This window comes from Eleutherodactylus coqui, chromosome 3 (genome assembly GCF_035609145.1).
Source record: "Eleutherodactylus coqui strain aEleCoq1 chromosome 3, aEleCoq1.hap1, whole genome shotgun sequence".
In the NCBI taxonomy this organism is placed as follows: Eukaryota; Metazoa; Chordata; class Amphibia; order Anura; family Eleutherodactylidae; genus Eleutherodactylus; species Eleutherodactylus coqui.
In genome coordinates, this window is record NC_089839.1 from 189,764,341 (window position 1) to 189,791,369 (window position 27,029).

Sequence of the window (27,029 nt, forward strand, 5' to 3'; positions counted from 1 at the left end):
GCTGTGGGGGGGAGGGGGGGCGGTTGGGCAGCATGTAACCCAGGAGAAGTGTCAGTGGAGTGTCATGCAGGCAGTGATTGTGCTTTGTTGGAGGTAGTGTGGTGCTTAGCAAAGGTATGCCATGCTAATGAGGGCTTTTCAGAAGTAAAAGTTGTTGGGAGGGGGGGGGGGGCCACTCTTGCCGGTATTGTGGCTTAATAGTGGGACCTGGGAACTTGAGATGCAGCCCAACATGTAGCCCCTCGCCTGCCCTATCCGTCACTGTGTCATTCCCATCACTTTCCTGAATTGCCCAGATTTTCACACATGAAAACCTTAGCGAGCATCGGCGAAATACAAAAATGTTCTGGTCGCCCATTGACTTCAATGGGGTTCATTGTTCGAAACGAACCCTCGAGCATCACGGGAAGTTCGTTACGAATAACGAACACCCGAACATTTTGGTGTTCGCTCATCTCTAAGTACTATCTGTGTCTATCTTTCACAGGAAGAGACAAGGAGGCAGTACTATCTGTGTCTATCTTTCACAGGAAGAGACAAGGAGGCAGTACTATTTGTGTCTATCATCTACAGGAAGAGACAAGCAGGCAGTACTATCTGTGTGTATCATTTACATGAAGAGACAAGGAGGCGGTACTATCTGTGTGTATCATTTACAGTAAGAGACAAGGAGGCAGTGCTATCTGTGTGTATCATTTACAGGAAGAGACAAGGAGGCAGTACTATCCTATCATTTACACGGAGAGACTAGGAAGCAACACTGTCTGTGCTTACACATTTTACATGAAGTAAAGGTGCTTTTACATGAGCCGATAATTGTTTGGATTCCCGTGATCTAGCAAAAGTCTGATGGATTATGATTATCGTTCAGTGCAGTTGCATGCACCAACTGGCCTTATAACAACATACAACAATGTAATAGTCATATGAAGAGGGTATATGTTCCCATTTTTACCAGTACAAATTGCCCCGTGTTAAACAAGAACTGCTCCGCTCTACAGGGAGAAGGAGCCGCAAATAATATTGTTTCTCCCCTCACTTCTGTTTATGATATTACATGATAGCCACCAAAAGATCACAGCACTGAATTTATTTCCAAATGCTTTAAACTTTCCCCTAGGAGAGAACTGGCAGCCGGAGTGCTCACTTAATGCAGATATACATTCACATCATGCGGAATAAAATGTCATCATCTCTAGGGGAGATATTGCAGGCATACATCTGTAATAAACTATCACGCTACAGCACTTTAAATAGTTTATTCATTTGTTGAAGTCTCATAACTATATGTTTATGTGTCCCTGCGCCTGATTTACATCACAAATAGTTCTGCAGACTTCTAGGAATATTACAGAAACACATACATATTGTATGGGCCTGGTGGTAGTCTTCTGGACGTGTTTGTGGCGATGGATTACATCGAGAGAATTGCATCTATTTGGTTGGACTCACAAAATTAATTTGGGTTACAGATTTAAAGGGAAAGTATCCAAAATCTATTTCCTTTGTAGTTATTGTATAACTCTAAGGCCTCCTTCACATGATCATATCCGTTTTTAACGACCACCCGTACGCGCCGTATAATCGCATGAATGAATAATTGCCACGATTGAGTTCTGATCTGTAGCCACGTATTTTCAGCCATTGACATGGGTTGCTGCCATGGATCGGCAAAAAATACGTAGAATAATGCTTAAATCGAACCAGCGGTCTTCTCTTCCCAGCGTTGTACGCAGTGTAACTCCCTCCCTTTTTTCCAGTTTTCATTGAAGTCTATGGGAGCTTCCAGTGTATCTCGGCAAAGGATAGGGAAAGACCTACCTTTTCACGTCGTGCATAAAATCGGCAACCAAAAACGGTTGCATATGTACTATTATTTCCAGTACGATTTTTGGGTGTTTTGGGGATGAACACATTGGAATCCAGTGCTTTGGATGGTCACTATTTTTATACACGGCTAAATACCTGCGTAAATACAGTTGTGTAAATAAGGCCTAAGAGCTTGTGCACCTGGCCATATTATCTGTCATAGAGGCAGGCTCTTATTGTAGTGATCTATAATACGCCATCCTTGGAATTCTGTGGGCCCCCTGTATTCCTCCAGTTGTAGGGTGCTTTCACACATAGCGGAAAAATATGCCGTAGAAAATTCTGCATCAAAATATAAGAGTACAACATGAATTTGATGCACATTCTTAGCAGAATTCACAAATTCTGCAAAATAGCAATTGGTGGCAAATCAGTGTCAAAATGCGCATATTAAACATGGGGATTGGGGTGCAGAATTTTCTGTGGTGATTTTTTTCCGCCACACGTGAAAACATCCTCACTCTAGGACAATGTTTTCTGACTTTTTCAGCCTTGTGGAAACCCTGAGAATTTTTTTTTTTACCACAGGGCAGCCCCACCAAAATGTGGCATGGTCAGGAGGTTCGGCTAGGTGCATAACGTATCACGACATATGATTTTACCTTCATTATTCCAGTGGCCCATATAGCAATAGCACCCCTTCTCAATGGGCCCAATAGTAATATCATTCCCTTTCAGTGCCCCAGTAGTAATAGCTCCCCTCTCAGAGGCCACAGTAGTAATGCTTGTAGTGTACCCTTTCGTGTCCCTGTAGTAATAGCATGTCACATATACTCCTAATGGACCGTGGTCTCAAGGCCTCCGATACCCCCATACTGCTTGCCACAAACACCCACATCTTCTTTTGTATGCTCCCATACTGCCTTTCATAGATGACCCTAAAAGGCCCAACCTCAGATTCCTCCATAGTGTCTGCCTCAGATTCACCCATAGTGCCAGTCTCGGATGCCCCCATAAGTTTTTTGGCTTGGATGCTCTATAGTGCCAATCTCAGATGCTCCAAGGAAATGTTATCCCTAGGTCCACATTTGGCTTAAAGTGATGCTCCTTTTGGCATATACGGATGCTCCAACCAAGCAGCATCCCTACAAGCCTGCTGACCTGTTCCAACACACTCATTATAGACGCTGTGGAAGTGGCACTGAAGCGATCAGCTGACTCCTTTCCCCGATTCTGAGCTACTGGAAATAGGTACACTACCGTTCAAAAGTTTGGGGTCACCCAAACAATTTTGTGTTTTCCATGAAAAGTCACACTTATTCACCACCATGCGTTGTGAAATGAATAGAAAATAGAGTCAAGACATTGACAAGGTTAGAAATAATGATTTGTATTTGAAATAACATTGTTTTTACATCAAACTTTGCTTTCGTCAAAGAATCCTCCTTTTGCAGCAATTACAGCATTGCACACCTTTGACATTCTAGCTGTTAATTTGTTGAGGTAAGCTTGTGAAATTGCACCCCACGCTTCTAGAAGCATCTCCCACAAGTTGGATTGGTTGGATGAGCACTTCTGGCGTACCATACGGTCAAGCTGCTCCCACAACAGCTCAATGGGGTTCAGATCTGGTGACTGCGCTGGCCACTCCATTACCGATAGAATACCAGCTGCCTGCTTCTGCTGTAAATAGTTCTTGCACAATTTGGAGGTGTGTTTAGGGTCATTGTCCTGTTGTAGGATGAAATTGGTTCCAATCAAGCGCTGTCCACTGGGTATGGCATGGCGTTGCAAAATGGAGTGATAGACTTCCTTATTCAGAATCCCTTTTACCCTGTACAAATCTCCCACCTTACCAGCACCAAAGCAACCCCAGACCATCACATTACCTCCACCATGCTTAACAGATGGCGTCAGGCATTCTTCCAGCATCTTTTCATTTGTTCTGCGTCTCACAAACGTTCTTCTTTGTGATCCAAACACCTGAAACTTGGATTCATCCGTCCACAACACTTTTTTCCAGTCTTCCTCTGTCCAATGTCTGTGTTCTTTTGCCCATCTTAATCTTTTTCTTTTATTGGCCAGTCTCAGATATGGCTTTTTCTTTGCCACTCTGTCCCGAAGCCCAAAATCCCGCAGCCGCCTCTTCACTGCAGATGTTGACACTGGTGTTTTGCGGGTACTATTTAATGAAGATGCCAGTTGGGTACCTGTGAGGCGTCTGTTTCTCAAACTAGAGACTCTAATGTGCTTATCTTCTTGCTTAGTTGTGCAACGCGGCCTCCCACTTCTTTTTCTACTCTGGTTAGAGCCTGTTTGTGCTGTCCTCTGAAGGGAGTAGTACACACCGTTGTAGGAAATCTTCAATTTCTTAGCAATTTCTCGCATGGAATAGCCTTCATTTCTAAGAACAAGAATAGACTGTCGAGTTTCAGATGAAAGTTCTCTTTTTCTGGCCATTTTGAGCATTTAATTGACCCCACAAATGTGATGCTCCAGAAACTCAATCTGCTAACAGGTAGGTCAGTTTTGTAGCTTCTGTAACGAGCTAGACTGTTTTCAGATGTGTGAACATGATTGCACAAGGGTTTTCTAATCATCAATTAGCCTTCTGAGCCAATGAGCAAACACATTGTACCATTAGAACACTGGAGTGATAGTTGCTGGAAATGGGCCTCTATTCACCTTTGTAGATTTTGCACAAAAAACCAGGCATTTGCAGCTAGAATAGTCATTTACCACATTAGCAATGTATAGAGTGCATTTGTTTAAAGTTAGGACTAGTTTAAAGTTATCTTCATTGAAAAGTACAGTGCTTTTCCTTCAAAAATAAGGACATTTCAATGTGACCCCAAACTTTTGAACGGTAGTGTATATGTACAGAGCACATACAGAGTTGGAACAATTCAGCAGGCTTGTAGGGATGCTGTCCGGTCCAAGGTTCCACAGTCTGTCTAATCATGTTTCAGAGGTCATTAAAATGACCAGTAAATAATAATCACCGGCAAGTGCCATTAGGCAGAATTACAAGCCAGGCCAGCTGCGGCCCTTTTGTACCACTGCACCCCAGTTGGGAATCACTGCTCTAGGACTACATAAAATCTCTGAACAGGTGTCGCAATACAAAAATATGTGCAACTTGCTGTTGTGCGACTGCTTAAGAGCTAAAATTTGGTTGTTAAAGTAAAGCAAAATCGCAAACATGTCGCACACAAATCGCAGTCACATACAACGTATATAGATGTGTATGCTGGAAAAATCATATACTACAATTGACCTGCAACCAGTTTCAACCCTATTGTCATATTGACTTTCCTTTTAAGTATAAAGGGGGAAAAATAGCAATATGTGCAATATATCTAATTACTCCCCTAATGCAACATTTTTCAGCCTTTCCTATAAATGTAAACCGTAAGTTTGGTTTTCTCTTGTTTTATAATACTAAGGCCTCATGTCCACGGGGAAAATCAGATCCGCTGCAGATTCTCAATGGAGAATCTGCAGCGGGTCCCTCCTGCCCCGCGGACATGAGCGCTTAAAATCGGAATTTAAAAGCATTTACCTATCCGTAGCGGCCGGCGAAGATCAGCTGTTCCTCACGGCCGGATCTTCATTTTCGGCCGGCGGATGAATTCCTGACGCCGGCGGCACGTCGCCGGCACGTCGTCGACGTGCCGCGCGCATGCGCCGGCACATCCGCCGAGCCGAAGCAAGGGAGATGCGGCCGTGAGGAAGAGCAGAGCTTCGCGGCCCGCTGCGGGTGAGTAAATGCTTTTAATTCCTATTTTAGGTCTCCCGCGGATCCGGACGGCTTCCATAGGCTTCAATAGAAGCCCGCGGGAGCCGTCCCCGCGGGAGACCCACATGAAAATGGAGCATGGTCCAGATTTTTCCATGCTCCATTTTTTTTAATGCCTTTTATTGACGATCCGCGGGTATTTATCTACCCGCGGGTGGTCAATGCATCCCTATGGGGTGCGGATCCGCGCGCGGGAGATCCGCGGCGGATTTTAAATCACATTTTGCCCGTGGACATAAGCCCTAAGTCAGGTCTTTATCCTCAGAGTAATATATTGACGGCCAATACACCTTTAAGCTGTGGCACCCCGCAGTGTGATCGCGAGGTACCAATGGGTTCCCATGTCAGCCAGGAGCCTGACAAAAACCTCCAGGTCTGCCATGTAGCTCAGCCTAGTAGATGCCACCTCCGACAGTCTAACAGGCTGCTGTCATAGGCTTAGTAGAATGCACTACATAAGTAATGCAGTGTACTATCCTAGTGATCGAACTATGTCATCTTCAGGTCCCCTTAAGGGACTAAAAAAATAGAGTCAAAAAAGTTTAATAAAGTTTAATTTAAGGAGAAAAAATCTAGTTAAAACAAGTTACGCATTTTTTCCTACGAACTCTTTTTAAATTGATAAAATACCAAATTACATTTTTTAAAAGTACCACATAATAGGTATTACTGCATTCGAAATGACCCACACGATGAAAATATTTTGTTATTTATCTCCTATGGTGAATGCCCTAAAAATAATTTTAAAAAACTAATGCCAGAATTGCTATTTTTCCTTTGTCCACCTCCTACACAACACAATGGAAAGCTGTCCAAAAGTCATCTCCAAATGGTACCAATAAAAACTACAACTCTTCCTGCAAAAAACAAGCCCTCAGATAGCTCCATTGGTGGAAAAATAAAAATGCTATGCATGTTAGAATGCAGCTATGCAGATTCAATAGTTTTCTTTAAAAATGTGCTTTTATTATGCAAAAGTAGTAGAAATTTAAAAAATCTCTCTAAGGGCTTATTCACACATTCGTATATCGGCCAGGTTTTCCCACACGGCCAATGTACGGTGTCCCTTTCTGCAGGTGGACTGAGCTCCCGCCCCCTCTTCACCCTCTCTCTGCCCCCTCACCACTGTTTGCAATGGAAGGCGGGATGGGACAGAGCTAAGTCTACCCCCTCCCATTGCAAATAGGGGCAAGGGCTGGAGAGGGGGCGGAGAGGGGGCGGGAGCTCAGTGCACTGCTCCCAGCCCACCTCCTCCCCCTGCAGAAAGGGACACCATATATCGGCCAAGCGACAAAACCCGGCCGATATACGGACGTGTGAATAAGCCCTAAACTTGCCATCGTTGTAATTGTGCTGATCAGATAAGAAACTTATCAACATTATTTTTACCGAATGGTGACCACAGTAAAAACAAAACACAAAAACAAGCCCACATACAGCTTTGTCAACAAGTTATGGCTCCTATAAATATAACGATGACAATAGTTTGGTCCTTAAATCAAAAAATTGGCTCGTCACTAAGGGGTTAATCCTGTCTCTCACTCGCCCACTGCTCATATTCTGTTTCCATATTAAACTTTTATTTAGCCTTCTAATGTTTATATCTTTCGCTCCCCTATTATTCCTTCCCCCAGCCTCAGCTGTCACCATTTCAGAACAATGTTTTGCATCTAGTTGCTATAGGAACTTTCTTTTTCTTTAGATGTTTTTGGAAACTATATTAGTAGTCGAAAGTGAGCGGATAGGGGTGTGTGACTAGATTATTTAAGCACAAATGTCTTCTATATTATTAAGGCATTTAAAAAGTTATTGCTCTCAGTAAAAGAGAAACTATTTTAAAAAATCTTTTTTTCTTCAAAAAGAAATGAATGGTACAGCTAGCTTTTAAGGCTACTTAGGCCTCTTCATCAGGCCGGTTTAACACAATTATCTGAAGAAACACACACACACATATACACAAAATGGCATAGACATGGTCTGATTAATTTTCATTAAAATTTCCTATAAAATAACAATAATCATACCATGTCTATTTTGTGTGTACAGATAGTCTGTTAAACAAGCCTGATGAAGAGGTCTACGTCGCCTTGAAAGCTAGCTGTAATATTTCTTTTTGTTAGCCACTAAAAGGTATCATATCTGCAAGATTACTTGGTTTCCCTTAGGCTGCATTCCCACGAACATATATCGGCTCGGTTTTCACGCCGAGCCGATATACGTTGTCCTCATGTGCAGGGAGGGGGGGGAGGATGGAAGAGCCAGGAACAGGAACTGAGCTACTGTCCCCTTTCTGCCTCCTCTCCACTCCTCTGCACTATTTGCAATGGGGAGAGGCGGAAAGGGGGTGGGGCTAATTCTTAGAATTTAGCCCCGCCCTGCCCCCTTTCATTGCAAATAGTGCAGAGGGGCGGAGAGGAGGCAGAGAGGGGGCGGGAGCTCAGTTCCTGCTCCTGGCTCTTCCATCCCCCCCCCCTGGACATGAGGACGACGTATATTGGCTCGGCGTGAAAACCGAGCCGATATACGTTCATGGGAATGCAGCCTTAAGGTGCGTTTAGACGGAAGAATCATCATTCAAAAATTCGTACAAACGAAATTAAACAATAATCGTTCAGGCTAGACACAAGCTAGGGGCTGAATGGCGCACGAAAACCGTTCACGTTTCGTTTGTCATTCAGTTCCTGCAGGACTAAAAATCATTGTTTGCTCGTCGTTGCGTTTTTAACGCTTTTCATTGGAATATGAACACTGAACGAAAAGTGAACGATTCTCGTTGAATGAGTCAACGATGAATCTGCCTGTCTAAACAGGTTGCACGAGCGCGAATGAGCTGGTGATGACGCCACCAGCTCGTTCACGCGTGCAAACAACAGTCATCCGGTGTAAAAGCAGCATTACTGAGAGCAATAACATTTTCTTCCTGAATACTTTAGTAATATAGAAGAAACTCGTACTTATCTAGTCACACACCCCTATCCGCTCACTTTCAACTACTTATACAATTTCCAAAAACATCTAAGGAAAAAGAACGTTCCTATAGCAACAAGATGGAAGCCATAACATACACACAGATTAAAATCAGTCCATTTATCATGGAATCGAAAAATGAGAATAAGGCCTAAAGGTAGTTTTACACAGAAGAACTATCATAGGAATAGTCGCTCAATAAAGCAAATGTAAGCGTCGGTTCTTCCGTGTAAACATGACATCCAATCGGGTTATGAGCAGGAATGATTTCACTAGTCGCTTTGTTTCAGCTCTCCTAAAAATAGTCGCTGGTTGGTTATCATTACATGTAAACAGGTAATTGTTGTCTTTCGATGACTCACCAAGAACTTTGCAGGGAGGTGTGCACATTTTGCTCGCCCACTTAGCGCTCATTGGTTTCCAAAAACACATAAATACATGTAAGTGATCCTCGATTGAGCAGCGCCCACTTGTCTTCGAAATAACACTTGATGCTACGGTCTCTGGCTGGTTTTGGTTTTTGAAAATAAACTTGCTGCTGTCATCTCTAGCTGGTTGCCTTAGACAGAACACTCTCACAGCACTGACCGCTCACATGTATTTATGTGCACTCAGTGGACTCCACAACCAATGAATGTGCATTGGGAAGAGGTTGAATTTTTAAATACCATATTTTTCTGACTATAAGACACAGTTTTGAGTAAGACAAAATCTTGCTGAAAAGCATCTGCACCTTATCGTCCTGGGGCAGGAGGGTCTGACAGATCCAGAGACCCCTGACCATTGTCCAATCATCTGGAGAATTCTGCAGCCATACATACCACAGCTGCAAGTCTTCCATCACCCTGTCCAATCAGTGCAGACAGGAGCAGTCCCCTCCATCAGATCACTTAGATATATTCCTGTGGTGCATGTCCTCTTCTGTACACACAGGGACAGAGAATAGCAAAGATCAAAGGTCTTGCATTAGCAGCAGGACATTTTAAGGATGTCCTAACCATGTGACCAGGTGGCAGCTAGAGGGGGTCATGTATTACTACACTTTTATGTGGGGATTTAGTGTTAATGAAATCAGTATTTAACATGCCAGCTGCCGGTCTGTGTGTATGCATGTAGTTAAGCTGTGTGTGTGCACATGCATATATGTAGCAGAGCTGTATAAGCTGCCTGTGTGTATGCAGCAATGTTTTGTGCGTTTATGCATGTGTTTAGCAAAGCTGTATGTGTGTTTGCTATGTAGCAAAGCTGTATGTGTGTTTGCTAGGTAGCAGAGGTGTATTTGTGTTTGCTATGTAGCAGAGCTGTGTATGTAGAAGAGTTGTGCGCAGCATTGCTGTGTATAATGTGAACTTATTTGCTTGCACCATTGTTTGAATGAACACTAGCTTTAATAGGAGCTGACAGTTAAATGAACCCCCTTTTCTATACTAGAACACCAAAGGTATTGATGGAAGCCCCCTCACTTTCCTAGACCCCCAGAGACGTTTAAATTACTATGAAATATTTTTCCTTGTCTTCCGTTGGCTAAATCTGGTGTGCTACAGGTGCATCTCATAATCCGAAAAATATGGTACATGCCCGCCTAAGAACCTCACTCCCTATCTGGTCTATGAACGATATTTCATCCTGCGTAAACATTCCCAACTATTCATTAAGCAATTGCAAAATTGAACAAGTGAACAGTAATTTTTACGCTTTAGGTCTTAATCACATGAGCGCATTTGCGCACGCATTACACAGATAATAGAACCCACTGTTTTCAATGGGTTCATTCACACTATCGCTTTTAGACGTGACGTGCTCTATTTTTGTGTGCATCTAAGGCACCATAGGAGTCTGGGGGGGGGGGGGGGCAGGGTGCACAAATGCAAACCCAAACCGTATATCTGCACATAAAACCACCGCTAAATTGTGCATCGAATTGCGCAATTGCATGGGAAAATCAATAACATCAGGGACTAATTAGGCTGCCTTTTCAATCACGGTGCTGATGTGTCCTACGCCGATGTGAATGTTCCCCAGCAGCGCAGAAAATACAGTTAAAAGCGACAATGTGCGCACAACAGCATGAACACAAAAAGGCATTCTATTGCAAGTGTATATGTGCCAACACCCATGTGAAGGTACCCTTAGCGACTCTTTCGACTGGCTATTCTGATGATAGTTGTCCTCTGTAACGCCACCCTATGGCCACAATCACACAAGCGTTCTAACGCAGCGTTCTACAGAATTGAGAGCAGCGTTTTACGTTTTTCTGAGCGTCTGCCTGCATTTTTACTGCACCATTTTTCCCCCCTCTTGGTGGCATAGTAAGCCGAGTTTTTAACGCACCCCATTCATTTCAATGGGCGATGCATGGCGTCAAAAACTTGCTGCAACTTTGAAAATACATATACAGCGAAGAATATACAGCGTTCGCTTCAGCGTGTGTTATAAATGCTGCACTAAAACGCCTGTCTGAGAATCCCCACTGAAATGAATGGAGGCTGGGTGTTGTAAAAAAAAACCTGTGTGAGAGAGGCCTGACATGTCCAGATAATGGGGAGCATCTTGCAGGATGGACCTGAAGATTGTTTCTATATTAGAACTACTTTTCATTGCCTCTTTTTAAGTTTTAGTGGGCCTTTAAAAGTCACAAAGTAAAGCTGCCAATCTCCCGGAGAAGCCAAGACAAACACATCTCAGATATGGTCAAGGACACATAATAATGTTGTCTCAAAGCAATTTAACAGATAAGAGTGTTTGCAAGGGTGCTGGAGTGAGTCGGGCTGTTTGCTTGTGATGCAGCTCAAGATATTGGATGTTCAAGTCCCTAATGAGTAGAAAATGCAGTATCAAGATCTCACTCAGAACATGCTATCTGCTCCGCGCCATTGTTTTATTGTCTGTGGAGCCGTTTTCCTTCAGTAAATATTTCATCACTTAATTCAAAAACCCAACTAGGATTCAGTCACTTCCAAAAAACTGCTTCTAGCGAGAATGTTTTCACCTAGAGTAGTTACGGTGTAAGTGGGGTGATTTTACTATGCGGATGTTGCAGGGTTCGATTTTTCAGGCGTAGTAGAGCTGTATTTGTCATGTAGGGCGGTATTCACGCGTGTGCACCATAGCCTCATTAAATGGCAAAGTTTGAATGTGCTGTTCTCAGCTCTGGTGGTTGTTCCCTCTGAGGACCCCGTAAGGCGAAACGTGTTGGGGTGGCTGTAGGTTAGACTTTTAATACAGTTCTGGTAGCGCTGACCTACTAATTTCTACATAGGCTTTTGGAAGTTGGCCATCCAAGCTTATGTTTTAGTGTATATATGCACAATTACACACACGATACACTATATTGCTACTAAGATTTGCACCTTTTTTATACTATTTTTTATGCTGTCTTTGTCTATTTTTGAAGTATTTATACTATAGAGGATACTACCTAGGTACTGGTGCATTATGTCTCAACCGGAAGAATGGATGGAGACATGGGTTAGCTGGGTTTACGCTGGGTTGACTGATGCACGCTGTAGGAACCCTGCCGAGGCAGCTGCTGTCAGTGTATGGCCTACCATCTCCCCTGCCGACTCGGCTGTAAGTCTCCTCTGGCGACCCCACTGCTATCAGTGTATGGCCTCCCATCTACCCTGGCGAACTCTTGCCACTGTCACTGCCCACGGTGGTGTCACAGAAGCTGATGTTCCCATGCCAACTCTCTGCAGCACTGCCGCCTCACACCTCCGTCCCCTGCCTGTTCTATTGCACTGTGCTTCGGCGATTCAGGCTCAAATAGCCACTGTGTGCCGAGAGTCAGGTGCTGCCACATGCATGGAGAAGTCAGCCGCCTGCCGCAATAGCCGCTGTATGCCGTGTGTCAGTCGCCACTGTCTTGTAGAGGGAGTCTGCCCGGTGTCAGCCGCCGCGGCTGTCTTGGAGAGGAAGCCTGCCTGGGTGTCCAATGGAGAAGTCAGCCGATATCAGACAATTAACTGTGGGGATGGGACAGCATACACCAGGAGCAAATCGGCAGCTAGCTTCCGGTGGAGACATAATGCACCAGTACCTTTGAGTATTTTTTACCTTTGGCAATTAGAATTATGTTTATATAACCTGGAGTATTCCTAGAGCAATCTTGCAATATGTTCTCAGGATGGTCACACCACCAGTGACCAGTCATTTAACAACTATCCTGTGGATAGATGATACATAATTCCCATGAGATAAATCCTTCCCGGACCTGTTCCATACAGGATGGATGTCGGCAATCTCTGACAGCTGACACGCACCCACAACAGCCTCAATCAGAGGTAACACCAGTTGTGACTGTTAACCCTTTAAATTTTACTGTCAATTATTTTAAATGCCATTTAAATGCCTCAATTGGCATTACAGGGTCCTGAACAACCCTTACACAAAGAAACTGAGTGGAGTCATCCGCGGTTCATGGCAGCCAGGGGCCTTTCAGGCATGAAACCTCGCACATCAAGAAAAAAATATACACAATGCCATAATTGCGCTTTTTTGCTTTCCATGTCTCCAAAAGAAAAACAATCAAAAATACCTATGTCCTGCAAAATGGTATCAATATTAGGCCACTTTCACACAGGCAACAAAATTGTGATTTTCTTGCGATGCGGCAGTGCGACAAATCACATGTATGTTAAGCCCATTCTTTCCAATGGGTTCCTTCACATTACCGATGTTTCATAGGCCATGTTTCCCTATGGAGCTTTCCTTTCTGTTGCATCGCAATGCGATGCAGCTTTTACAGTCCGAAGTCCTACTGTTTTCCCTAAAATAAGCCCTAACTGCATTAAAAAAAAAAAAAAAAAGCAATACATCCACCGCACGTCTTCTTCTGAAGCTCCGGCACTAGTCTTTAGTTTTCTGTCAGCACTTACTGGTGAAGGAGTTTAAAGTCCCCGCCTTGCATTGAATGGCTCTGATTGGTTCATTGAGCGCTGCAGTAATTGGCTGAGCTCTGGCACTAGAGAACTAATCACAGCCAGCGCTTCCTGGAGGCTGGGTTTTTAAACTCCTTCACCAGGAAGCACTGACAGAAGACTACAGACAAGTGCCGGAGCTTCAGAAGGAGATGTACAGCGGAGCGCTCAGCGCTTCTTAGGTGATGTATTGTTTTGTATTTTCTTAATGAAGCCAGGGCTTTTTTGGGGGGTAGGGCTTATGTTTAAAGCCCCCCCAACCCCACGAAAACCCCGGCAAAAGAGCACTACAAAGTCACACGACTTTGTAGCGCCATACAGACTTTGTAGCGAAACAAAATCGTGATATCACCGCGATAAAACACAGCGATATCGCACAGAACACAGAAGTTATGGTGGTCAAAAGATAGTGAGAGAAAGTAATTTTTTTTAAAAGGTATTTTTGTAAAGCAGTACTACATTAAAATAAAACAATATAAATTTGGTATCGCCGTAATTGTACTCATTCATAGAATAAAGATAACACGTCATTTTTACTGCACCATGAAAATCGTAAAAGCCACCAACTCCCCCCCAAAAAACTGCACTTTTTTCCCAATTTAGAAATTTTTAAAAGTTTTCAGTGAAATATAAAGGTAAGGTAAAGTCCCCTGGTTCAAGCACCGAGTCATGACCAACTTCTCAGGTGATGTCACAATGTGACATTTTCTCAGCAGAATGTTTTTGCAGAGTGGTTTGGCATTGCCTTCCCCAGTCATCTTTTACCCCCCAGCTGGGTACTTATTTTACTGACCTCGGAAGGATGAGTCAACCTTGAACCAGCTACCTGAACCATGTGGAGATTGAACCTGCAACCTTCAGGCCATGAGTGAGAGCTTAGCATTTCTGCTGCCTTAACATTGTATGCCACACTGGCTCATGAAGTATAAAACTCATCCCACAATAAACAAGACCCTGTGTAGCTATGTCACTGGGAAAATAAAAAGTTATGATTTTTTGAAAGTGGGAAGGAAAACAATGAAAATGACAGAAAAAAATGCCTGCAGCAGGAAGGGGTTAAACTTCAAGTACATTAGAGTGTTAGGTCGGCTTTACACTGCCATATTTGTGCGTGCAGTACACAGAGAATAGATGGATTCATTCACATTTCTGCATTTTCCTGCATATTTGCACACCAAAGGTCCCCATAAAAGTCAATGACGGAGTGCGCAAATGCGTGCACAATACGCAAGGAGACACGTGAAACACTGCGTGATTGTGCAGGATAAAGAACACATCTGGAACTCATAATTCCTTTCGATCAGTGCGTCTTTCCTTGCCGCACGCAAATGAACATACCTTGTTGGCGCAAAAAGTACAGTGAAATATGTTCATGCACGCGCAAACAAGCACAAATCAGCTGGTTACCTATATATAATCCTCCTGCAATGCCTATTAATCTACTCCTGCTGTACATATAACTGATCTAATGATATGCTGATATAGCAGAGCTGAACATGTTGCAGTGTCCACATAACATGATATCACACCACATGGTGCCAAATGACATCCTCTACTCTGCTACATATCATGCGAAGGCCTTGAACACCCTTTCGGTAGTCCATAGGGGTAGTTTATCAAGGTCCAATGATCTGGCACTTTACAAGGGACTCTGCTTATGTGACCTTGTTTATCTGGTGTCTGATTAATGAGGTGTGTCATTACTTGGTGAACCATTGGAACGGGTGACGGTTTTAGTACAGGTTCTCTACCTAGAGCCGGCAGAAAGCTTTATATTATAATATACAAACCAGCATGTGCTGAAGGAGTCCTGGAAAGTTTTAGCGCCAGGCTGTGGGACAACTTCTTATCTCTCCAGTTATTTATAATGTGCCTGCCATAGGCTGACATGGAAATAGTCTGGATCTACTTTTGGCGTATCAGAGGAACTCCTAGGAAATGATCATGCGCTATATTTGATGGGGTTCAGGAGGGTAAAGTTGTGGGCAATTGTTGGAATAATACTGGATACTTATTAGAGGAGACGCACTGAATGGCCATCGAGCGTTGGACCTCCTTTGGCCTTCAGGACTGCAGCAATTCATTGTGGTGCCCCTCCACAGGTAACAGAGGACTCTGTGTGCCAAGAAAACCTTCCCCGCACCATTAGGCCTTATTCACACGAGCGTTATTTAGGTTCCATTAAGATGGGCGTTGTTTAGCCGCGCAAAATCGTCCGACCGAAAAAAATAGCATATTCAGCAGCTGATTTTACATGCGCCCAAAAAAGATAGGTCTTGCCCTATCTTTTGGCCGCAATCAGCCGGCAGCTCCCATAGAAGCCTGTAGGAGCTGCCGGCAAAGGGAGGGAGTTTAACAATAGATAGCGTTGCTAAATTATGTCAGCTGTTGGTGGGACATGACGGGTACGCCATCAACCGCTTATGTAATATAAATGGCTGGTTTATAATCTACCACTACGTATTGACTCATTAGTTATTTGTGAAGATCGTTCTGCAAGGTTTACATTTTTCTAATCTGTTTTCATCTTATTTTTTAGGATTTTCTTCAGGCCACTTTCCAAACCACAGAAAACTGGGAGAAATCGGTAAGTGATGACGTCCTCTGCAATATATATACTAATGCACTCCGATCTCATTAATTATACCTGACTTCAAAGCCATAACTAGGCCTTCAATCACCAGGAGAAAAGATTCTGTTTGCCTTATATTTAAATACTTTAACAAAGGTAAGTTTGCCTGCTGGGACCCCCTGGAACTGGGGCTGCCACCTTTATCACAAAGAGATACCCACTAAGATAAAAGGAGTGTGGATTGGGGGCACGGCTTATCACGACTTATGGTTTTACCTCCGTTATTTTAGTGGCCATCCAGTATGTCACACATTCTGTCTAGCTCCCGTTCAGACACCGCTGTTATAATCAGAAGCTGTGGCCACTGACCTGTCCTTTCGGCACCTGCGCTACATATAGGACATAGACAACAGGAGGAGAGGTCAGGGGTCACAGCCTCTGGTTAAAACAGGACAGGAGCTAAACCGAGTGAGGGAGATGCTGAATGGTTGGGGGTTCTGCCTGGCCACAGGGCCTCTCAGCTGATTTTGATTTTTTATGGCCGGTAAAAAATAAATACTGGCAGCAGCCTGTGGACTTAGTTACTGTGCGAGGTAGTGTGTTACTGGCCAGGCAGCGAACCAACCTTGAACCCATCCAATGGGACTCGTACCCTGATAGACCTCTAGCTATGCTATGCCTTGCTGAAAAAAGGAAAGTCAACTTAATCGGAGTCTAATACTGTATTTGAAACCAACTATAGGTGGATATAATCTTTCCATTATCTCAGAGAAGAGTCCACCACCCATGTACATTGTGTTCTGGATACTTTTGGGGGGCTTTTTTCTCCTCTTCAGGGCTCTGTGTCTGGAAATATAAACAAAATGATTGACTTGTAGCCAAAGAAGAAACTTTTTTTTTTTCGAACTCCAAGTTGTGATGTCCCTCCATTATTCCTCCTGGAAATGTGTGAATACATTGACAACTGGGTGATACCATTCTCGTTGTCCAAGAGGTGGAATTCCTACTGACACTGTGTGGCCAGTGCTGACAATGTCAGACTACGTATGGACACACCATATGGACAAAAAAAATGGTAACATACAGTTTTCCATTTATTAATATATGAGAGGGTACCCAAAGAAGCATAAATCTTCTTCTGGAATCACTGGAGCCAAACGCAACCTTCCCCAACAATGTTGGTTGGTGTAGCGCCTCAGAAGGGCTCCGCAGACATTCACCCAGCAACAGAAGCCAGTACTAGTAACGCCCCACCACCAGGAGACGATTCCTGCTTCTTTTGGGTACCCCCTCATATTTCCAGGAAAAGTAGCAGAGGTTGCAACACAATGCAGAGTTCTAAAAAAGGATGTTCCAGAATTGTTATTTCATGGGAAACCTGAGAATTTACTGAAACAGACAAGTCAGGAAAGCTGACAGTTCTCTTTACACCGATGTGCTCAATTACTGCACGTTAGAACATCAACAGAAGGTTGCCTATTGTACAGTGGTGATACGACGCGTTTTGGTACTGAACTGGTTCTTTTGTTGGGCAACCTGATGTTAGTTTGATTAAAGAGCCACTCCGAGGAAACTTTTTACCATTTCCCTAGAGTGCAATTGCTATACTGTGCCTACTAGGCAATTAATATACAGTGTTAATCTTCTCCTTCATTGATGAGGGTTCCGTTCCCCTGTGGTCCTCCGTCATCCCATGTGACTAATAGTGCGACTAACCGAAACCTATAGCAGACCGGAAATCACTATCTCTACTCTTTACTATGAGTCTCATGGAAATTAATAGAGACAGTGACTTCCACTGTGCTATGGGATTTGCGTAGTCACACCATTAGTCACAAGGGATCAAGGGGCACCAGACCGGAATTGAGCTTTTTTTTTAAGGCTCTTATGGCTTTAGGGGACTTAGGTAATTTCAGGGCTTACCTGGAGCGAGGTTGTTGGACGTTGGGTGAGGTCTAGTTTGGCCATATGGTCTGACAGGGCATAATGCTTGAAAAGGGCCCGTCTTGGAACCAGGTGATGGGACGGCAGGTGAGCACATACAGGCTATATTTCTTTGCCTAGAAGCTTATTCAACTTGGTGCAACAGTTCCATCAATACACAACTTTAGCTCAAGGTAGATTTGGGCGAGGAACTTGTACTGGGATGCTTTCAGAAAGTCATAAAGTTAGCATATGTAGCAAATCGCAACTTTCCTGGTGGACCTTGGCAATAACTCATGAGAACCTATTTTCTCTCCTTCATTTACTGCTGTGTCATAATACCCTCTGCTCCTATGCAGACCTGCTTTTATTTATTGAGAACCACCCCACCAAATGCGATTTTCAGAAAAATTGACCATTTTCTTTTTATTGCGATTAGTAATGCAATTTTCATTCGCTTGCATTTGTTTTTCACACGTTTTTTGCTACTCTGCACTTCTTGGTTCTTTTTTTCATAGTAACGTATATTAAAAACAGACAGCAGATGCACTCGCATGCTATGCAAGTGCAATCCATTTTTTTAACGCTCCCATAGAAAATAATCAGTGATTCTTATACAAGAATCACACAAAAATAGGACGTGTTGCGATTATTTAAACTTCAACTATTAGTCCGAGTAAAATTCGCATGTGTGAATTAACCCATTCAATTTTATGGGTTGTTTTTCAGTACAAGGTCAGTCCATGTAGGATATCACAGAACTTGCGCATGAAAATACAGCCTAATGCCTCATTCACACGAGCAATACGTTTTCACGCTGGCCTCATCACGGCCAAAAATCATGTGAATGAAGAATAGCAGCCAAAATTTGCGTTTTCTCATCCACGAGCGGGTGCGACGTATATACGCTGCAGCGCAGAAAACCCTCGGTCAGCATAAATCCTCAGAATGACTTCTAGTTAAATAGTGGCAGCTGTAATCTTTTCGCAACATTGGGCGCTGCTAAACCCCCTCCCTTTTTTTTGCAGTTCCAATAGGAGTCTACGGGAGCCGCCAATGTATATTGGCCGAAAGATAGGGCTAGACCTATCTTTTCAGTCTGCATATAAAATCAGTCGCCGTTTTCAGTCGCTGATGCCTATTAATCCCGGTGCAACGTTTTTATGTGGGTAAAAAGCGCTTATCTGAATGAATACATCGGAAACCAATGCTTCAGATGGTCACAATTTTTTTTATTAATTTAGTAATTGCATCTTGGGGAAACAATAGAAAGTTTCCCTACAGTGGCTCTTTAAAGGGGTTCTGTCTTTAAAAAAAAACAAAATCTATACTCACCTATTCCTCCCCAGGCTGTCCACTTACCTCATCTGCTCCCCGACAATCTTCTCCTGTCTTCTGCAGCCCTCCAGGTCACTTCACCTCACCTCCAGCTGGCTGATTCTTCTGCTTCCTGTGACATTACATACGTTCGCAGGCAGTCTTCTTCCTGTCCGGCAATGTACGCTACGTCACTACTTCATAGCCTAGCACGGAGTGCTGAGGTACTTTAGAGACTGCTCATGTGTGCTGTCTCTGCAGTAGATCAGCATTCCTTCCTAGCCAGCGAACGCTACGTCACAGGGACGCGTCCTTCACTGACCTGCAGGAAGAAGAATGCGAGGAATGCACGCTTCATAACAAGAAGAAGAGGATCCGAACGGCTGGAGGTGAGGTGACTCGGTGGACTGGAAAAGATCAGCAAGGAGAAGATGGGATAAGAAGTCTGCCTGGGGAAGAATAGGTGAGTATAGAATTTTTTTTTTAACGACAGAACCCCATTCAAGGGACTGGTCCTTGGTACCATCCTTGATTTTTTAGCCTTCTCTGCCCTGAACTACATTTATGGGGCAAATACTTTTTCACTTAAAGCAACCCTCCAATTTTGGGACAAAATTTTGTTCTGGAACTGGAGGACGTAATTATATTATCTGCTGTTGGTCTTTTGTGCTGATGTTCCTCTGATTCACTGGTTTTAGGTCTTGTTCTCAGCCATACAAGATGGTCAATGCTATCTTCAGACTACCTAATCCGCATAGTGCATTGGTAGTATTAGACGACCAGTGCACTGTATCTGCTCTCTTGTGATCAGTGCTGGAGAATCAGAGATCGGGACACAGTGTGCATTAGGTAACTTGAAAAGAGTAGCTGCTATCTTAGACAGCTGAAAACAGCGTCCCAAACCAGCAAAGAGGGACAGCAAAGAACGACATCAGTTAATATACCCCTTCTCACACACGCACACACATACATGGTCCCGGGACAGAAATTTGTTTTGAAACTGGAGTGTCTCCTTAACAGTATGGTAGCAGTCATAGTTATTGAAGCTCTTACAAGGTGATGGGGGTTCTTTCCCCTTACAATTATATTTTCTATATTTTGCTAAACCATATTACCACATCCCATAAGCACTGGATTAAAGGACTTTTACTTTCTCGCCCCTGATAAATACAGTGTACGGTATAGCTTCTTGCTACAAAAGTTTTCCTCTCACTTTGAACCAGCGCCAACTACTGTATATTCCATACCCAGCGAATATTTCTCCATTCTCCTCACACCACAATGAGGAGTCACGTTCTTCACACTTTGTCTGCCTGATAACATTAGACATATTAATTAAAGAAAACTTCAACCTGATTACAGCTTCCACCTTCTGCTGCTATATTTACTTGAAATGAATGCAACAGACTGACAAGTGCATTTGCAAAGAGAATCGGCCACGTCTTCTGCCCCAGGAACCGTCCTTTTATCAGTCCTCCTTGTCATCTCCTTCAATTCCTTATACGGTTCTATTAGTCTTTCATTCTCTTTATTCCCCCTCAGGTCAAAAAGTAACACAAAAGTACATAAATTAATTAGGGTCTCATTTATCAAAACCTAAAACCTGTTCTTATTGCCCATAGTAACTAATTACAGAGCAGGTATAGCGTGGTTTAAGAAATTAAAGTTTTTACTGGAGCTTGTGAGGTATGATAGACACCGGGTACAATTAACTTCTTCATCATATAAGACCACCAGGGATGATTACATTACTCCCTAACTACCCTAGACCACCAGGGATGCTGACATTAACTATTTGCTTTTCCTGTCCTACATTATGAGAGATGCTGACATTAATGCCATCCCTGTCCTACACCACCGGGTATTCGAAGAACTTGAACCCCTTACTATCCAAAACCACAAGGAAAGCTCTCATTAAACACTTACTGCTCTAAACTACCACATATACTTACATCAACCCCTTCATGGCCTTGGACCATAAGGAAGGATTTCATAAACCTCTTCACCACAGTAAACCACCAGGAGTGATTTCATTAATCCTTCATTACTCTAGACCACCAGGGATGCTAACATTAAATGGGTTTTCCAAAACTTTACCTTTGATGACCTATCCTCAGGATGGATCATCAATAGTTAATCAGCATTGGTACGCTACTCAAGATCACCAGCAGTCAGCTGATATTGGGCTAGCTGACAGCAGGGATGAAGCTGTAAGCTGACAACTCCACCACCATCGCAGTGGCCCGGGTTGGTAATTGCAGCACAGCTCAGTTATTGCTGCAGAGCTGCATTCCCACTCACAGCTGGCCCAATATCAGGGGTCTTGAGTGATAGACCCCCACCAATCAACTATTGCTGACCTGTCCTGAGGATAGGGCATCACTATTGGTGGTGTAGTGTATTGAAGAGGTCAATTCCAAAATCCATATTGGTATAGAGCAGAGAAGAAATCAATGTAAGCATTCTAGTGGTCAAAGTACTGAAAGGGTCATTTTCTCCATCCTTAGTGGTCTAGAGTATAAAACATGTCAATGCCAAAATGTCTGGTGGTCTACACTAGGGATTAGATTAATGTAATAATTAAGTGTAATTCCTTGTGGTCTACCATAGCAAACAGGTTAATGTAAGCATTCCTATCCTGAGGATAGATCAGCAATAGTAAAATTCAGGAAAACCCCTTTAAACCTTTCCCTGTCCTAGTCCACCAAAGGTGATTACATTAATCCCATGCCTGCCCTAGAGCACCAGCAATGCAGACATGAACAGCTCTTTTACTAGCCAAGGCCACCATGGATACTAAAATAAACACCTCACTTTTGTAGAACACCATGGATACTAAAATCAAAGCCTTACTGCTCTAAACTTCCAGGGGCCCTGACATTATCCCCGTACTCCTCTAAACCACCAGGTTTGATTAGATTAACCCAATCCCTGCTGCAAACCATCAGGAAAGCAGACATGAACATTCCCCTTACTACCCAAGACCAACAAGGTTTCTTACATTAATATTTAACATCCCTGGTGGTCTAGAGAAGTAAACATTAAACTCTTAGGGCTCCTGCACACTTAGTTTTTCTTGCACGTTTTTTTTTCACGCGATTGTCAGTGGGACTTTTTGCTGTCCTAAACCACCAAGAATTATAACAATAATCTCCTAATCCATACTGTAGACCTCCTTTTGGCATTAACCCCCTTAATGCACTAGATCATAAAAGATACGAGCATTGACCCTAAGGCTGGGTTTCCACAGAGCAGAATCCTGCAAGAAATCTCGCGGTTTGGCTGCAGCAAAAAAAACGTGAGATTACCGCTGGAAAAGCGCAGCTTCGGGGCTCAGTCACACGGGCGCATCGGCATCGGCGCCCGTGTTACTGCAGGTAGCAGACGGCCGTACCTGAAGACAGACGTTTCTCTGTAGCGCCGGAGGAAAGGACATATGACCGGCTTCATTGCCGGTCATGTGTTCCTTCATCAGCGCTGCAGAGAGACGTCCATCTTCAGGTACGGCCGTCTTCTAACTGTCAGTCACACGGGCGCATTGGAGCCGGTGTACGGGTGCCGATGCGCCCGTGTGACTGAGCCCTCAAAACCCGCGGCACTTAGTCGCGAGTTTTGGAGTGGCTTGGCCGCTTGCTTTTCTGTTGCGGCTGGCGCTCCCATAAAGCAGAGAGCGGCCGCAACGGGAAAAAAGTGACATGCTGCAACTGGGGAACCCGCGCTGCAGCGCCGGCTTTGCAGCGACAGATTGGCCATCCCGTGTGGACGAGATTTTTGACAAATCTCGTCCACGTGGCCGGCTAATCCCGAGATTAGCAACCGCAGGCGGATTTGCTGCAGCGAAATTCCGGACGGAATTTCCCCGGCAAATCCGCCCTGTGTGAACCCAGCCTAACAGTACTTTGAACACCAGGAATGCTTGCATTGACCCCTTGAGTGCTGTGGACCAACATGGATTTTGGAATTGACCTCTTTAATACACTACACTACCGAGAATGGTAGCACTGACCTCTTCAATTCCTAGACCACCAGAGTTACTTTAAATTACACTCTTAATTGATCTAGACTAACAGAGGATATTAAGCCTCAATAACCCCAAGGATATTAAATAATGAAACCTCTTCATACGCCCAAAATTCACACTTCCTCCTTATCCAACGGCACTTTTTTTGGTTGCCAATTAGAGCTTCCATATCTCTCTCTCTCTGTGAATACAACCCCAATTACTGTAGATCCTGATAAATCAAATCATTTTAACGAACCAAAGCAAACTGATCTCAATATGCAAATGTTGTTTACCATACAGTAGGAAAATAATCTATTCATGAAGATTTTTATTATTGTTTGCTGCAGCGTTCCGAACCAGAATTTTTTGGCCAACGCACATAGACAGATGCCAGCCACGTGAATAGTTCAACGTCTCTATAAGGGAAAATGTTAAACATATGCAGAGAAGTGGGGCTCGTACATTGATAATGCGCTTGACAAATGAGTCTAACAGTATCCAGTGTTTTCTAGGCTGTGGGCAGGAATCCATTGAGGTCTTAGAAAGAAGGAAGGTCACCAGAATTTGAATGAAGGATGAATACCGAGTCTACTCTAGAGACTGCTCCGTACAATAAAAGTATGACAGAGGATGATTAATTATATTTTAGACTAAGATAATTTCCAGAGAATACGAGTCTGTTATAAGAAAAAAAAAGTTTCTAACCTTTTCTAGATGTAATTAAGTGAGCAGTGTTAAAGTCGGGGTTAAGGTCTTTTAGGGAACCCAGTTCTAAGGCTCACAATAAATAAAAGAATCTCATTTGCATTGGGCTCTGTTTGAATCCTTCCATGTCTCTCAAAGTGCAGGAATTAACTACAGGAGAGAGTATTTAAATCCATCGCTGAATGGCATTTTCTGCAGCCAGGCTTATCTGAAGTACGGAGGTAGACATGAGCCGCAGCTAATAATGGCTTATCAAAGAAAATTCTTAGCAATTAGTATGTAAAGATGGTAAAACCACTGCAGTAACTTACAGCAGTAATTATTAGATTGAGGCATTTATATGTTCTTGGAATAAAATAAATGGAGGTAGAAGGAATGAAATGCTGGCGAAAAATACAGAAATGCAGTGAAATGCCTTTTAATCTGGCATTTGATAATCCATCAAATCTGATAATCCAGCACAGTGCTGCAATATAACATCAGCAAATGACAAAGCAAATCAATTCAGAAATTCTTTCTTATGAAGGGTCCTTTTTGCTTGTCAATCATGAAGATTGGCGCTCTTATACTCAGCATTTTAGAGGACGATTTAGACTCTATGAGGAATGAACGATTGTTCATGCAATCGCTCTTCCTGCGCAGAGAATCAAAGTTAGAACCCATGCACAAAAAAATGGTGGAGTTATAATAGGGCTGTCATAGAGGTCTATGACTCTACTGTACCTCTGTGTGCCTCTAATTTCATCCAGAGGCATATGGATGTTTTTGCTGTTGCATTCCATTGGACATTTGTATGTATGAAGGTATTCTGTGCTAGGAGCAGTGCCTGGCAGATCCTATATGGCAGCATATGGAAGATACATGGCTATATATTAAAGAGACCCCCACTAATCAGACTCGTATAGCTAGGTAATAAAAGTCATTTGTGGTACAACCCCTTTAAGGAGCGGTACAGGCTTTGTGCCATGTACATAGTCGTTATAGTAGCATATGTTCAGTTAATATTTTGTTATGGACATTCTGACCTTATGAACACAACCCATTTCCATACGATACTCCCTCTTACGGCATATGAATGTTGTAGAGAGGGTTGTTCACTTGTAAAAAGGGCAAAGCTGCATTACATCACCCAACATTGTAATGCCAGCCAGGTACCTTTTGCCATAACATTTTGTCACTATTAGTCACTGTAAGGCTACAGTAAACAATAGATATATAACGTCTTACGCTGCTCAGGGGTGGGATAACCTTAACAACCCCTCCCAGCCTTAGGTTGTCCCACCCACAAGGTTTGTGGTGTTATAATTTTTTTTTTTCACCTCAATCGATGTGTATGACAAAAAACAATGCCTATAGACTAACATTTGACCCTACAATGGTCACATAGGCAACCTCAATGCTATATAAACCCTTGATCCTAGCACAACATATACAGTACTGTTCAAAGTTTTCAACTATCTTGCATACCCTAAAGTATATTTCATCTGATTCTGATGTACCTACAAGTTTCAAGGCTTTTCTACGTAGTCACTGAAAAGTTGCCAAAGCAATTCATTCAGATTAAACATTCAGCTAATTAAAATTCTCTAAAAGGAAGCTTTTAGGACCTATACACTATCCATATGTCCTTATATTTCCTTTCCTTGGTACTTATTATGCTAGAAAATGTTCCATTAACTTTGTTCACACACTATTAACTATCCATTAATCTATATAATTTGGTAGGTAACTTAATTAGATACACGACAACTAGTGAAAAGTAGACCGAACGTCCATGAGGATGTCGAGCAAGAAATTACTAGCTCAGCATCTTACATCAAGAACAAAAAGAATATGTCCAGACACAATAATGAAGCAAGGGAGTACTTTATTGGCACAATGTCATGTCCTTGGGCTGGATGATCCGAAGCCAAGGCATTCCTTCCAGTTAACGTGGTAGCATCTGCTGATGCTACAGCATCTACGACTTGGGTCATCGCACCTGCTGGAGAAAAACTAAAGCTTAAAAGGCAGCAGTTTCCAAAGTCCATTGTGTAATAAATATATTTAAAAGGGTCCTCAGGGATTAGAAAAAAAGGGTCTGCTGCTTTTGTAGAAGCAGTGCACATGCATCGGTTGCATCCAGTATTGCTTCTCAACTCTATTCACTTGAGAAGCCAAAGTAGCTAGTTCTTTTGATAGGCTGGAGGTAAGGATCCCTCACCTAACATGTACCATTTATATTACTGGTGTCTTCGTATGAAGCAACCCCCTCTGGCAACAGGGCCAAGGTTTAACCGCTATCACTGCACCCTCTTCAGCTTTTTTCCTGTTGGTTAGCCAAAAGATAACTTCAGTTACTTGCGGCATTTTGAAAATTGGGCAAATTCCTTGGTATGGCTTAATAAAATTTAATATCATGGCAAGAACAACACTAATCAAAGGGCAGGTTGGCCGTACACATAGTAGCATATCAATAACAACAATGCAAGCCAGCAAACACTGGGAAGACGTCCGAAGCCTGTTTTGGCCTCTTAGGGACAATCTCAATGCCAGTAGTACTCAGCCATTTGGGAACAGTCACTTAGTGCAAACAGTATCAATGCAAACAAATGTCTTTCTCCAGCAGGATACTTGTTAGAACATTTTGGACAGTGCCATGGTTCACAGGGTGGTGGCACAATACCAAATTCCCTCCTCGGCTCCGTCCAGTTGGTGGCCTCTGTCTCCATTATCTTAGGGTATGTTCACATGGCAGAAATTTGCTGCCAATTTCCACAGCAAATCATGAAATTAAAATGTTCTTTTCACTTGAACAGGAATTTGTGCCGTAGTCAATTAGTGCAAGGAAAAAAGGAACTAACATGTCATTTTTTGACTTCTAAAAACCTTTAAAATGTGAGTTTTTTAAGGAACAATGTCTCTTACTGCGGGTTTAGAGACGGAATACCTGTGGAAAAATCAGGTGCCAATCTCGCCTTTTGTAGATGCTATTCGACTCATTGCTGCAACTTCGGTCACATTACTAACAGATTT

At 43.1% G+C, this 27,029-nt stretch overlaps 1 protein-coding gene across 2 annotated transcripts in view; it reads left to right on the forward strand.

The window, feature by feature from the left end:
- TAFA1 (TAFA chemokine like family member 1) overlaps positions 1-27,029 on the forward strand; it is a 368,460-nt gene that overhangs the window by 219,150 nt on the left and 122,281 nt on the right. For both annotated transcript variants that reach the window (XM_066594622.1, XM_066594623.1), the window contains exon 3: positions 16,034-16,081. In XM_066594622.1, the coding sequence (XP_066450719.1) occupies positions 16,034-16,081 (48 nt within the window). The remainder of the gene's footprint in view (positions 1-16,033; positions 16,082-27,029) is intronic.